The sequence below is a fragment of the Mizuhopecten yessoensis genome, unplaced genomic scaffold (assembly GCF_002113885.1).
Source record: "Mizuhopecten yessoensis strain PY_sf001 unplaced genomic scaffold, ASM211388v2 scaffold10871, whole genome shotgun sequence".
Lineage (NCBI taxonomy): Eukaryota > Metazoa > Mollusca > Bivalvia > Pectinida > Pectinidae > Mizuhopecten > Mizuhopecten yessoensis.
Window position 1 is genome coordinate 386,631 of NW_018408763.1, and position 14,977 is coordinate 401,607.

Sequence of the window (14,977 nt, forward strand, 5' to 3'; positions counted from 1 at the left end):
TTGTCTAGTATACTGGACAAGGTTTTGGGTACTCCCTTCCCTATTGTCTAGTATACTGGACAAGGTTTTAGGTACTCCCTTCCCTGTTGTCTAGTATACTGGACAAGGTTTTGGGTACTCCCTTCCCTATTGTCTAGTATACTTGACAAAGTGTATGGATACTGCACAAGATTTAGAGTCCATTGTCTCAAATACTGGAGAAACCATTTTGTAACTGATCAGTTAATTGTTATTGATAAAGAAATACTGGATTAAACCACAAGAATATTTGTAAAAGTTCAACACTATTCAAGAAATTAAAATTTGATTAAAAAAATAATCTAAAATACATCTATTCCAAATATGGCCTTAAGGAATAAATTTCACAAGAAAGACTTCAAAGTATAGAAAGGTTTAAACTAGAATTCAATATACCATGTTTCATGTTAACAGAGGGATGAGGCAGTACCTTAACCCATTTTGAGTCCTAGCTAGTTCTGTATTACTTTGATGCCCTATAGAGAAGTTGATGAAGTCCAGACATCCCCTCCCAGGTCTGTGTATCTGTGAGACTCAGCTTGCTCAACACATCAGTCTAATAGATGTCAATCAACTTCTCAACAAGTGTTTAAGGAGACTGGCTGTTACTTCAGGGGAGGGAGACGTTATTCTGGGGATCCAGGGACACTGAGGCTGCTACTTTGTGGAGGGAGACAGGGGCTGCTCCGGGGAGGAACACTGATCATGGGTTTGCTCCTCTGTGGATCCAGGGACACTGAGGCTGCTACTCTGGGGATCCAGGGACACTAAGGCTGCTACTCTGGGGATCCAGGGACACTGAGGCTGCTACTCTGGGGATCCTGGGACACTGAGGCTGCTACTCTGGGGATCCAGGGACACTAGGTTGCTACTCTGGGGATCCAGGGACACTGGGGCTGCTACTCTGTGCATCCAGGGACACTGGGTTGCTACTCTGGGGATCCAGGGACACTGGGGCTGCTACTCTGGGGATCCTGGGTCACTTGAGCGGCTACTCTGGGGATCCAGGGACACTGGGGCTGCTACTCTGGGGATCCAGGGACACTGGGGCTGCTACTCTGGGGATCCAGGGACACTGGGGCTGCTACTCTGGGGATCCAGGGACACTGGGGCTGCTACTCTGGGGATCCAGGGACACTGGGGCTGCTACTCTGGGGATCCAGGGACACTGGGGCTGCTACTCTGGGGATCCAGGGACACTGGGGCTGCTACTCTGGGGATCCAGGGACACTGGGGCTGCTACTCTGGGAAAGAGACTGGGGCTGGAATTCTGGGCTGGGAAAGGAGAATAGGGCTCATAAGCTCTAGAGTAGGACAGGAAAACCTTCCTGGGTGGGGATGACACTCTTGACCATGGCAGGGAAAGGTGACGAGGGCGCATAGGTTTTGGAGTAAGGGAGGTAAACTATGTTTATTATTTCTGGTGTAGGGTAAGGAGGTTAAAGTTTGCCAAATCGTAGGTGAAGGAGACAGAATGAAAGTTAGAGGAATGTGGCTGACCAATATGACCTTGGGGACAGAAGACTGTCTTATAGGGTCAGAGAGGGCCAATTTTTCTGAGGTCTGGGATGGATACTGGTCCTATTGAAGGAGACAGGGGACAGCTGTCTCTAGAGTGTCAGAAGGTGACTAGGGTTAAGATCTCTGGGCTGGGATGGAAACTTGGACCTCTTATAAGACTACTCTGTGAACACAGCATTGCTGTGGATACTACCTCACCTCTGTGGAAAACACTCCCAACAAGACTTCGGCCACCTCTATATAGGCAACCAAAACTTACACGACCTCGGCCACCTCTATACAGGCAGCCAAAACTTACGAGACTTCGGCCACCTCTATATAGAGAACCAAAACCTACACGACTTCGGCCACCTCTATACAGGCAGCCAAAACTTACAAGACTTCGGCCTCCTCTATATAGAGAACCAAAACTTACACGACTTCGGCCACCTCTATACAGGCAGCCAGAACTTACAAGACTTCGGCCACCTCTATATAGAGAACCAAAACCTACACGACTTCGGCCACCTCTATATAGGCACCTCTATATAGGCAACCAAAACTTACACGACTTCGGCCACCTCTATACAGGCAGCCAAAACTTACAAGACTTCGGCCACCTCTATATAGAGAACCAAAACTTACACGACTTCGGCCACCTCTATATAGGCAACCAAAACTTACACGACTTCGGCCACCTCTATATAGGCAACCAAAACTTACACGACTTCGGCCACCTCTATATAGGCAGACTTTTCTATTGCACCAAAACTAAACTATAATAAAGACCAACTCTATAGATTGTACACCTGCCTAAACCGACCAACTCTATATAATGGATTTACTCACCAGACATGTCAAATGTCTCATCAGTTCAAGAGTTGCTGGAGTATTACCAGATCAGCTACCCTCAAAGAACCCACTACAGCAATGTCATATTTTATAACATATGTGAGGTAGACGTGTCACCATAAACAAACACTCAGCGAAATTCTTACCTATCATTATAAACGACACGTTTTCTACAAAAAACTACCCTAATGGTGAACACACATTTGGAGATATTTCATGAAAAGACGTATAATTTGGGCAATGATCAGGGATTAATATCTCGTCGGCTGAAGCCATCACAAGCACTATAGACATTAGTTCAATCGAGCATGACGAAAAAAGCCGACATGTTTCGATGTGAACGAGTCACTGTGAACGAATTAACACACTACCACCAACAGAAATCGTTAGACATAAGTCGAAACATCGTTGATGGTAATTCCTAATTATCCAGCGTAAACAAACAATCCACTCGTTTTAAATCAAGATTTTTCCGTCGTCAGTTTCGATCTCTGTAGCGCTGCAGTTAAAACATTATGGTGACATTATTTTAAGCCTTACCTTCAAGGTGCTTAAGTCGTAAGGACAGAAGCTCATCGTGTCAACAGGATAGTTCTAACGGAAATGTCTCGTAAATTTCCCGAAAATTTCGTTCCAAGAGGATGTTTTCACAAATTTGAAATTAACGTCTAGACTCCCAACAGTCTTTGACAATCGTTGTTAGTCCTTGGTCGGGTAACAGCAGATTGTCACACATGTGCTCGTTAAGTATTGAGAATTGAATTTAGAGTTTTGCCATTCTACAAATATCACGCACTGCGACGATTTCTACCTTAACCACAATAATCACACGGGAAGGAGGCTTCTCAGACAGATACTGAATCTTGGTGAAGATAATGTTTGTTGCATAGGTATAAATCAGTAATCCAGTCAAACGTATGCGTGGTCCAGAATAGATGTATGTATTATGATAACTTTTGACGCAGACACTGATGGTGGACGTGTAACACTGAAAATGACAAGGTTTATATAGACAAAGTACTCCAAAATTCTGTCACACGGCCTTCGCAGTCCTCTTACATCTACGACAGGGTCGGTTGTAACTGTCTCACCTACCCTGTTATACCCCACAAATCATACAACTTATAAAAAATGCATGACACCCTTCATATTTCCCCAGTTTCCCTGGCAAGCTGAATGCTATGGTCTGGTGCTCAAAGTCATCTGCATCTTTACAATGTTTTGTGCTAATGGAATATAATTGGATCCAGTCAGCTTCGTACAGTCTCACATGACCAAGCACCATTACAAGGATATCTATACCTGCGGAGTGCGTCACGGTTGGGCGATTTCATGGCCGATCAGCGTAGCGTGTCTGTTGTATTGATATATAAGCCAGTATCCAAATTTCTACACACACACACAACTGAGAGATTCCCATAAATACCACTCAAACAGCAAACTCCCGATAAAACGATGTTCACACCATGATGAACGTGAGAAATTATCATAATCACTCAAGCGTAAAATTTTCTGGAGACAATCTAAAATAAATATCTTTAGGACCTTATTTACCAAAGTCTGATGACTCAATTAGTGGAGAAAATGACATCGATTTTCCTACACGAACGGGTAACAGGTGTGAACTGTCTATTAAGTATGGATATATACAAAATGTACAGAACATGGTTTTCATGCGATATACCACATGCAACACGTCGTTAAGTTTATAGTACCACAAACCACCAGGTAATACGCCATCTACCCTATCAGTTATTCAAAACATACAGAATATTTTATCCTTTTTTTTACCAGGTGAAATTACCACATGGCAACATGAGCTATATAACTTCCAGTGTAATAGAATTGTCCACGGAGCCACTGAAACAACTCACATGAATGTTTGATGAACCGTCCTACTCCTAGTCCGGGTAGGCTGGCTTGTGCTATAATGGTGTATTCTTTGTGGCCATGAATTATAAAAAGCTTGTTTGCTTTCAACATTGTTTATATTAATGAAAGTTTTCTGCTTTGAAGGTAAGAGTGTGTGTCATCTCCATTGGTTATAAATAAAGGTTGACCGCTTTGTTTTGTTTGAAAGCTTCACAGTGTTTTCTCCATCCCGGATCGTAGAAAGAAAAAAATTGCTTTACTTCACATACCTGAAGGGTTTTCATAATATGTCATGTTTATATGAGTCATTAGACAAAGATTTGGTAGAAGTCATCAACAACACTATACAACAGCTCAATCTAAACTGTCACAATGATCCGAACAAAATGTCAGTACTAAACACTAACAGGCTTTAAGTGAAGACTAACCGAGTCTTAGTGAGAGAGGGACTTGCCAAGTGTCAACACTTTGGGCCCCATAACTCTATCTTTCACCATCCCCCNCCCTCCTTCCCATCCTCAGTCTTTCACCATTCCCCCATTCTTCCATCATTCATCACGCCAGCCCCGCTTCCCCCCTTACCATTCCTCCATCTTTCACCACTTTGTCCCCTTTCCTCTGTATTCAATCATTCCTTTTAACCCATTCTGTCCCTACCAAAAGGCATCCTCCCTCGTTCACAGCTGACCTTTGACCCATTCTGTCCCTACCAAAGGGCATCCTTCCTCGTTCACAGCTGACCTTGACCCATTCTATCCCTACCAAAGGGCATCCTCCCTCGTTCACAGCTGACCTTTGACCCATTCTGTTCCTACCAAAGGGCATCCTCCCTCGTTCACAGCTGACCCTTGACCCATTCTGTTCCTACCAAAGGGCAATTGTGTTTAGCTTTTAGTGAAAATGCAAACATTTTGTTGTTATCACTGCATGATTGTTATAAAGTTTGAAAGCATCATCGACCATTCTATATACAGCGATGCACTCATAAATATTTCAGACTTGAATGTTGCTAAATCTGCGGACAGAAAACTTTGCATCGTTGTCATGACGACCACAATAGAAAACACTAGTTTACGGTTTATTCCTGAAATTCTTGCGGTGAGAAAAACAACATACGGAGAGAAAAAAGATGACACCAGGCAAAATATTCAAAGCAGACTGGATATTTTCGTACAGTTTATGTATTATTGAAAGTTTTCTGAAAAATAATGACATATTTATATCAGAATATATTGTTATCTAGTAATAGCACTGTCATTGGATTGATTTTCAAGCAAATCTGTTCCAAGGATGCTTGTACCTCGAAGATATCAGTCTCAATTTTAATGACTGCATGATATTTCCGTTGATAAAATTGAAATACATAACAGAAATTAAAAAAAGGAAAAATTGAAAGTAAAGAAAATTAGAAGTCATATTAAACCTTCCACCCCTATGTAACTTTAGTAGACTCTGCCATGCTTTGATATGGATGAGTCCATTATCGTCTACAGTGGTAAAACGATTAAGAACAGCATGCAGTCATAAACTGTTCAATGCTATGTTGTTACATTGCTAAATTGTCGCCCTTGTGTCTTCAAAATTTATTTTGTCTAATGATGAATTTTGAGGCTTATTAGTTTCTGTAAGAGATTTAAATACTGTTCACACTCCTTAGGCATCTAGTGTCATTTGACTTCAGGTGTTGTAAGGATGTTAAATGCCAAACAAGACCTTTTTTAGTTTTACCAGTTCCTGCTATGAGCTAAAATAAGTTTTGATCAAGATGACCTTTTCGTCAGAAGCTAGACTTTTTCAAAATTTTGTTTATCAAAAATTTGTTTATCAAAAATTTTGTTTATCAAATATTTGTTTTACCACTTCAAGCAATGAGCTAAAATAAGTTTTGATCAAGATGACCTTTTCGTCAGAAGCTAGACTTTTTCCTCAGAAGCTAGACTTTTTCAAAATTTTGTTTATCAAAAATTTGTTTTACCAGTTTGTGCAATGAGCTAAAAGATTTTTTTTATCAAAGTCAATCATAAATAAAATTTGATTGATGGAAACTTAGCCACGGCCTTTTTACGATCAGAAACTGGTTGAACCAGATACATATATGACTCATGTTCGTTGTAGTAGGCCCTTTATTATGGAGTCACTCACCCTTCAAACATCCAATACCTTTTGTAAGACATGTAGAAAATAGCTTAAAGCTTCCAACCAACCTCCACTTTTTTATGTATCATTTGACAATAAACGTGACATTTATCAGGTTTTAAATAACATTTATATGTGCCCTCCTGACACCAATTTTGACAATAATATATATTTTTTTATTTATTTAAAACTTTTTTGTCCTGCTGGAATAGTTCATCATGAAATTTCAGGGATAAATAATATAACAAACATATATACATACTTGACATTAAACACCTTTTGTTTCTACCTCTGTTTTACAACTTAAGCCCAATGTTAATGGAACTTACACAGAATTGTATTTTGATACTAAGCCAATTTTCGTGTTTATTATATCTGGTAGTGCGAACACAGCATCTGTTGACACCTGTGTTACAGGTAACACCTTGTTATACCTGCACCACACAGGTGACTGTAGACTCTCAGGTGACAAACATACAGGTAGATCATCTTACCATGTCATCATATTACACCTTCTGTGAACCACTGCATGGGAGCTTACACAACACGTTAAGTTTTACAACAGCGGGACTTTACTGAACATGTCGTCGGTGTCAATATTGTCCCAATTAATCCATTCACCCCTGAAGACACATTTGAACTCTTCCAATTCAAATGTTAAAATAGTTCATTATGAAATTTCAGGGGTGAATTAGTTAACAAATTTGTTTTGTGCCATTGTTAATTTTTAGGGCGGCGGCGGTGCTGCTGGCTTGTACAGTTTGGGGTCATCGTACATATCCTGTAATAGCCTAGGGGGCAAACACATTAGGGGGAAGGGCATAAAACATGACAATGAAATATAGCATTTGTTTGCATTTTTTCTGAACTGCATTAAATATGAATGGGCTTATTACCAGGCATGGGCTAATTACAGGACAAATAGTTATGTCAACCTACCGACTCAACGCAAAGGTTAACTCATTCACCCATGAAGACACATTTGAACTCTTCCAATTCAAAGGTTGGAATAGATCATTATGAAATGTCAGTTGTGAATGAGTTAAGGTGTCTATTACCAATAAGATTCCCTTATAACATTAAACAGTATAATTCATTGCTTAACTTATTCATCCCTAAAGACACATTTGAACTCTTCTAATTCAAAGGTTAGAAAAGTTCATTATGAAACTTCAGGGGTGAATAATTTAGTAATTCAAAGGTTAGAAAAGTTCATTATGAAACTTCAGGGGTGAATAATTTAATGTTCAGGATAAAAATCTTGATTTAATAAAAGTAATGTTCATGGAAATAACGCCTGCTAGATGAACACCTCTAAAATGATTTTTGTTAATTTCTCAGCTGAGTCCTGAGTGTCATTATAAAAATGTTGATGAATCCCATAGGGAAAGCATGTGTCCAGGACTAATATATTTGAATCCCATAGGGAAAGCATGTGTCCAGGACTAATATATCTGAATCCCCATAATCACTGCATAAGTTGAGTATACAGTATATCACTTAATCTGTTTAAAATGAACACATCTTCACCCTACTCCACCGTCATAGGGTGGTAACTACTTAATATAACTTCTAATGTTTCAAAATTTATTTGTAAATCTGAATATATGAAAAAAAAAATGTAATATACATAAAAATATTAAAAAGTACATTCCCACATGCTGAACCCATCATAAACCTGTTCAGCCAGCAGAAATTGAACTGTGTCACCGAGTGTGTGTAATATATTCTGTTAGTGGTATGTGCAACGAGCATGTAGACATAAAAAAAACTAAATTCCTCTCTTAACGTGAGAAAATACACACATTCTAAGGTGAAAACAACTTCTTGTTAAAAATGATCAGGTGTGAATCATCAGAATTTTGAAATTCACACAGGAAAGCTTAAAACTGATGAATATAATTTACATTCGGGAACCTATTTCAGTATTTTTTAATTGTCAATTAGGGAGGTAACACATGGAGCAGCTAGCAATACAAACAATTTTCTGACTCAGACTTGTGAAAATTAAATTTAAAATGTAAAACGAAACAAAATTGACCAATTATTGCGTGTGATCTGTCCCACGAAGTTGCCCGAGGACTCACAAATCTCTGGTGTAAAAAGGACCCTTTATGAAAACCACTTCAACTCTCAATCAAATCCCTAGATATTTTAATAAGATGCAGTTTCCTAAGATAAATTAAATGAAACATATCTTTTATCATATCAATAGGATGTCACGGAGAAATTTACTTTCCTGCATGCGTAAATTTGCAGTTAATAAACTGGAATTCCACATCTGATTTGGATCTAATCAAATGTGTTAATTTAACTCATTCACCCCTGATTTTTCATAATGAACTATTCCAACCTTTGAAACGGAAGGGTTCAAATGTGTCTTCAAATGAGTTAATGTAAATGGTACCAGCATCTACCAGCTATTGTGTTAAAGTAAAGTTCCAAATCAAAACAGTTTTTTCTATTCGTAGTTACTATCCCTTCTCTGAAAGGCTTAGAGTCACTTCCCTTGTCAGGAACTCATCCGTCATTTTTATGTTGTGCAATTTAATGAATTACAATTCCTGGATAGTAAATCCGGTGAAGTGCAGGATTCACAGTGAATAGGTCCTGACTTTGACAATTATAATTTTGTAAAATGCATCACAAGATGTGATTTATAAGGGACACTTCTATAAGATGGTTGGTTAGATCTTAACACCTGTCTTTTCCTTATCTGTATCTACTAAATGTTTTCATTTTTTTTTTTAAATTTGGTCAACCAAATGCTTGTAAGATTTTCTACATCTGTATAACTAACTGTCTGACAGTTTCTCCACATTCACGCCAACCAAATGTTGGATACATTCAATCTCTACTATTATTGTTTCCTGTGGATGACTGGTATTTAGAACTCAATATGGAATGAAAATAACATTTGTTTTACATTCCTCAAGGGTATTAAAAAACATTAATTCTCAATTTAATACATGCATTCTCAATTCAAAAGGGTACAATTTTTTTCCTCCAAACGAATATAAATGAGGAAATTTACACTAAAAGGACTCTTGAACTCTTGGTACAACTAAATAGACAAATGATTTGATAAAAAAATATTTGCCTCCATGTGAAGTAATGGCCTCAGATAACATTTGTAGCAAAAGGCGGTATAAGGTTCAAGCAGTACTGAATTATAAGAAAAAGCATGCGATTTGTGAAAAGTCAACGACATCGTAAAATTTTGTTGAAAGTATTTTTTATTATAGTTTTGTTAAATTTATAAGGGATCACATGAACCGACTAGATTATTAGATTATTGAGATCTAATTCTCATCCTATCAAACTAATGCTTTAACCCATTCACCCCTGAAATTTCATAATGAACTATTCCACCCTTTGAATTGGAAGAGTTAAAATGTGTCTTCTAGGGTGAATGAGTTAAACAATAACATTTTAAGTCTGTACTGAAACTACCTGCTAGGACTTGTCAAGAACAAATATCTCAACTATATTAATATGAGCAAACAGTAATTTCAAATATATTATTAATCTACACATATTACTTTTTAAAAATTATTTGCCTACACAATGCTAACTTTTAAAGAACTTTTTAATGTATTCACCTTGAGTGTAACTCAGAAAATCGGAGGTATAAAAGATGCTTTCATCGACATTCAAAACTCAGCATAACCATCAGCACAATAGGACGTGTAATGCATTTCTCAAGGGTGTTTCAACAAAAACGTTTCGAATTAATATTCTATGGTACAACGCCATCACCTAATACAAGTAAACTGGCGCTCCGACCGAACATTACATAGAACACGGGACCTTCATAAAAACACCATTCAAATCCTCCAAAGTCTGATAACCTTTCACAAAGAGATAATATAATAATACAAAAATTCCAACAATGGGAAAAGGTCGAAAATTAAATTTAACTGATTTTCCCACATCAAGCTAACCATTCTTGTTCATCAATACGTTTGACACGCTACAATCAGCAAAGGAAGACAGCAAGCATTTGTTTTGTATTAATATAACAAACACCCGTGGAAATATTTCTTTAGTATTCCTGCTGACTCAACTAACCCGTGTAAAGCCCCGAGATTATGGAGGTAAGCGGCAACCTTTAAATTTCTTCACCTTCTGTATGTTAATCTCTAATAGTCTGTCTTATGCCTTGATCCCTCACTAAATACAAATGTTTGGAAGAATAGGAGTGTTAGAAGGGAGCCGATTTACTCCCGTACTAGCCCAGGTCAAGTGAGGGTGGGTTTGTATCCCGTGGCGGCGAATTACAATTCCTCAAACAATGGCACAAATGTAATAGATAAAGAATGGTGTAACTAGTCCCGTTATTTCAGCGGCGATTAATCCAGTACCGACAGACTTCAGAGTCGCAAAGAGGCTTATGTCGTCTCAATCCGAAAGACTGCTGACTAAGAATGAGCGCCAACCTCAAAACGTATCAAAACAGTCCCTGTACATGTATATTCAACCCCAGAAAGAAACAGCTCCACGAGTATAAAACACACCACAACTGGAGATTCCTTGAATTTCAAATTTCACAAATTGAATGCTACAATATTTCATATTTGAACGCCAACAGCTTTGAGTAAATCTTAATGCTATTTTGCATTATGAATACTACTGTATAAAATGTTTTTGGAAATAAGATTCGTCTCTCTTTTATGAAACTCTCAAAATCTGACATTAGAATAAACATGTTTGGCTAGAAATTTAGGGAAATGTATATGGGAATTAATTTTAAGAAGGTCACAATGAAAGTAAGCTAGGACACAAATAAATGGCTAACAATAAATGTAAGTATTATGTACACGTAAAATCTGGCGCAATAGAAGTTTTGTGTTTTGTATAAAGTTTCACATGTTATGTGTTTCTTATTAGGTGTTAAAAACCTATGTTCCGCTTCACCGAAGTTAGACTGACATTACTACTTTAACACTGTTTTAAGTCAGACAAACACTGAATTACAAGTAATCAAACATTTTTATTTATTATTTGATTGCCCAAGGCACATGTTGCACAGTTCAACCTGAACGAAAAAAGTTAAAAGGGTTTTGATAATTTGAGTCATAATATTTGAAATCTATGTCTCGATCAGTCGGCTGTAAATGTTCGATTGCATATAATAAAACTGACAAAGAAAAACTACCATTAAACAGCAATAAGGTGTTTTATATGATAATTTACCTTTACCATCGAATCAAGGGAGATAAATCTAAATAGTTTAAAATACTGCACAAACATCACCACCCAACCAGACAGTCCATTTGACCTCTGACCTTTTCCAACCTGACAATCCATTTGACCTCTGACCTTTTCCAACATGCCAGTCCATTTGACCTCTGACCCTTTCCAACCTGACAATCCATTTGACCTCTGACCTTTTCCAACATGACAGTCCATTTGACCTCTGACCTTTCCCACAAGTAAACAAGACTAGGACAGTGTGACGTTATCTTATCTCCTACTGAGGCAGGTCCTTAGACAGGCTGTGATTTGACTCCAAACACTTATCAACACAGGGTACAACTTTATACTATAACTGGGTCAAACTCTCGGCACATTTGTTGGTGAACACATCATAAAACTCATAACCATGCTGATTACAGGTTGAGTCTGGAATTTGCATTGACCCATTCCCCCTAAAGTCATATTTGAACCTTACCAAATCAAAGACTGGGCAAGTCCCGTTTACAAATGTAGGGTTGAATGAGTTAATTATTACTTGTAGTAACTTTTGGAGATGACCTCATTGTAGTCTTTTTATAAATTATTTTTTAATGACTTTAATTCATAAAATCAACCTTTTAATTATCATCACATCATATAATAATAAAACCCTGAATCGTGTATTGAGCTATGTTACTTTACATTGTTGGTTCTTACATTAAATGATGCCAGTTATCTAACTAAAACTAACGGTTTCAATGATATTAGCTTTCTTTTACCAACATAACTGAAATTAGGTCAAAAAAACTTGTTGCATTTTAATTGATCTGTATCACAAATAACCATAGATATCATCACTGCGGCATATAATTCCGGACCAAAATTTGTGGTAACTAGATCAGCGACCTACATTACAAAAATGCCCATATATATGATATCATCACTGCGACCTATAATTACGCAACAGTTTGTAGTTATTGCCTAACAGCGACCTACTATACATGTCAGCCCCACTCAATGCTCCTTAACATCCAATCAGATCTGTTTGTAGTTATAGACTCACAGCGACCTACTTTACATGTCAGCCCCACTCTATGCTCCGTAACATCCACTCAAATATGTTTGTAGTTATTGCCTCAAAGCGACCTACTTTACATGTCAGCCCCACTCTATCCTCTGTAACATCCAATCAGATCTGTTTGTAGTTTTAGAGTCAAAGCAACCTACTTTACATGTCAGCCCCACTCTATCCTCTGTAACATTCAATCAGATCTGTTTGTAGTTTTAGACTCACAGCGACCTACTTTACATGTCAGCCCCACTCTATGCTCTGTAACATCCGATCAGGTTTGTAAATAACACTTACCTGTAAATACAAAAGAAAAAATATATTAGTCATTTTACAAATATACATTATTATAACTAAGCATTTCTAATCAGTTTATCTGTACAATGTATCCCGTCTAAACCAAACATCACTGATACTAAAACAATTATAACAGGTCTATATAATATAAACTTTATTTATTTTACAACAACTATAAAACAAGTTATTTTAACTTAAATCAATCACTCTAGTTCAGTACCAGGATGATAGTGTGCAGGGGTCTTAATGTGGAAGGAAACTGGAGTACCCAGAGAAAACCCACGTGGTTGGGCGGGTGACCCCATACCTTTTCACATCCAATCGGGGAATCGAACCGAGGCCGCCTTGGTGAAAGGCAAGTGCGCTATCTCCTGCGCCACCTGACCACCCCAACAGGTCTACAGGATTATACAGGTCAAAATTACATAGAAAAGAAATTGCATGTTTTTTTCTAGTTTTTTTTTTTCTAGGTTAACAGATTAAACATAGTTCGGTGTAGACAAATTAAACAGTACATATAAAATACAGCCAACAATAATTGCTATTACTTTGAGTCTGTTGAATGACACAAAAAGTTTACATCGAAAGAAATTGTCTGGTTTTCACAGGTTTACATATTAAACAGTGTTTGGTTTAAACAAACTGAACTGTACATATAATGTACATATTTGAAATAGCAATCAAAATGAAAATGTTTAAAAAGTGGGGCCTCGATATAGCTAGTTAAGTTTTTGATTATACAGGTTTTCAGACAAGACAGGTTAAATTAAGATGTAAATGTATTAAGTGCCAGGGGGTTGGGTTCTGATTATACAGGTTTTCAGACAAGACAGGTTAAATTAAGATATAAATGTATAAAGTGCCAGGGGGTAGAGGTTCTGATTATACAGGTTTTCATACAAGACAGGTTAAATTAAGATATAAATGTATAAAGTGCCAGGGGGTGAGGTTCTGATTATACAGGTTTTCAGGCTGCAAAGGTTCTAGTTTACAGAAGTCAAATGGTAAAACTTTCCCATTACTAAATGTTTAAAGATATTGTTTCCCCCAGCAGATTGTACGAGCAGACTTGATTATAAAAACATTTTTTTAAATTTACTTGATGTTAAATTTTCCTCTTTTTTTGTCAAATTAAATTTTACTATAATTTATAGACACTACTGAACTGTGGGTCTAATGTCAGGTTGGACAGTTCACGGTAGTAATCGGTACAACAGAAATATAGAGTGCACAAAATGTATATCACTCTAGTGGTATTAAAGTAAATCTTAAAAACACTTTCCGTGTGTGCGCGCGGGGTAAAACACATATTCAAATCAATTTAAATGGTGAGGGTTGCTTAATGCTACACGTCACTTTCCATCTTGAAACAAGACATCAAAATCTACATTAAAATATAACGAGCAAACAGGTTTTGACAGACAAGTATCGCATGAGTTGGCCGTCAATTATAAAACAAACAGATTTGGACTTCATCTCTGTCATATAGGGCTGGTAGTGGGTGGATTAAATAAGCCATATCTCAACTCAGATACCAGACCCTCGAAAGAACACCCTAATCCAAAATGCAGACACCACAAATGACCTTTAACCTTGACCTTCAACCTGTTCTCGGTCTTTCAAGAGTTTATCTGAATCTGGTTCCACCCATTGACTTTGCATGAAGCAGGATGAGGCAGATTTGTTGGGTTACATGCATTGATCTTGTTCTAGCTTGTCGCTACTTGCCAAAACTTTCGGCACAGACCACATTGCGAAATAGAGAATTTTATATCGGAACATATGTACATGAGATAGCTCAAGTAAAACCTGCCAGATAAAGTGTACAGGGATCCGAGACTGGGCAAGTGGTGATTCACACCCCAATGTACTGTAGACAATGCTGTTAGCCTCAGCTATTGTGTACATTATCATGTATTACGTTATTACTCATCTCGGAAGATTATTTTTCTTCATTTTTATTTCTATTTTTCAACATCTATAACCACAGTACATCCTAAATTATCTACACTCCGCATTTTTACATCCTTCAACCTTTGAAAAAAAATCTTGTTC

At 37.6% G+C, this 14,977-nt stretch overlaps 2 protein-coding genes across 8 annotated transcripts in view; one reads left to right on the forward strand and one right to left on the reverse strand.

Moving 5' to 3' along the window:
• The window catches only part of LOC110463181, a 494,021-nt gene that overhangs the window by 312,097 nt on the left and 166,947 nt on the right, over positions 1 to 14,977 (forward strand). The window lies entirely within an intron of this gene.
• The window catches only part of LOC110463182 (protein couch potato-like), a 177,832-nt gene that overhangs the window by 95,249 nt on the left and 67,606 nt on the right, over positions 1 to 14,977 (reverse strand). The window contains exon 1 of one of the 7 annotated variants that reach the window (XM_021517576.1): positions 2,911 to 4,000. The exons of the other annotated variants lie outside the window; for them this stretch is intronic. Coding sequence (XP_021373251.1) covers positions 2,911 to 2,946 — 36 coding nt within the window. The 5' untranslated portion in view covers positions 2,947 to 4,000. Of the gene's footprint in view, positions 1 to 2,910; positions 4,001 to 14,977 lie in introns of those variants that run through there. 7 annotated transcript variants of the gene reach the window in all.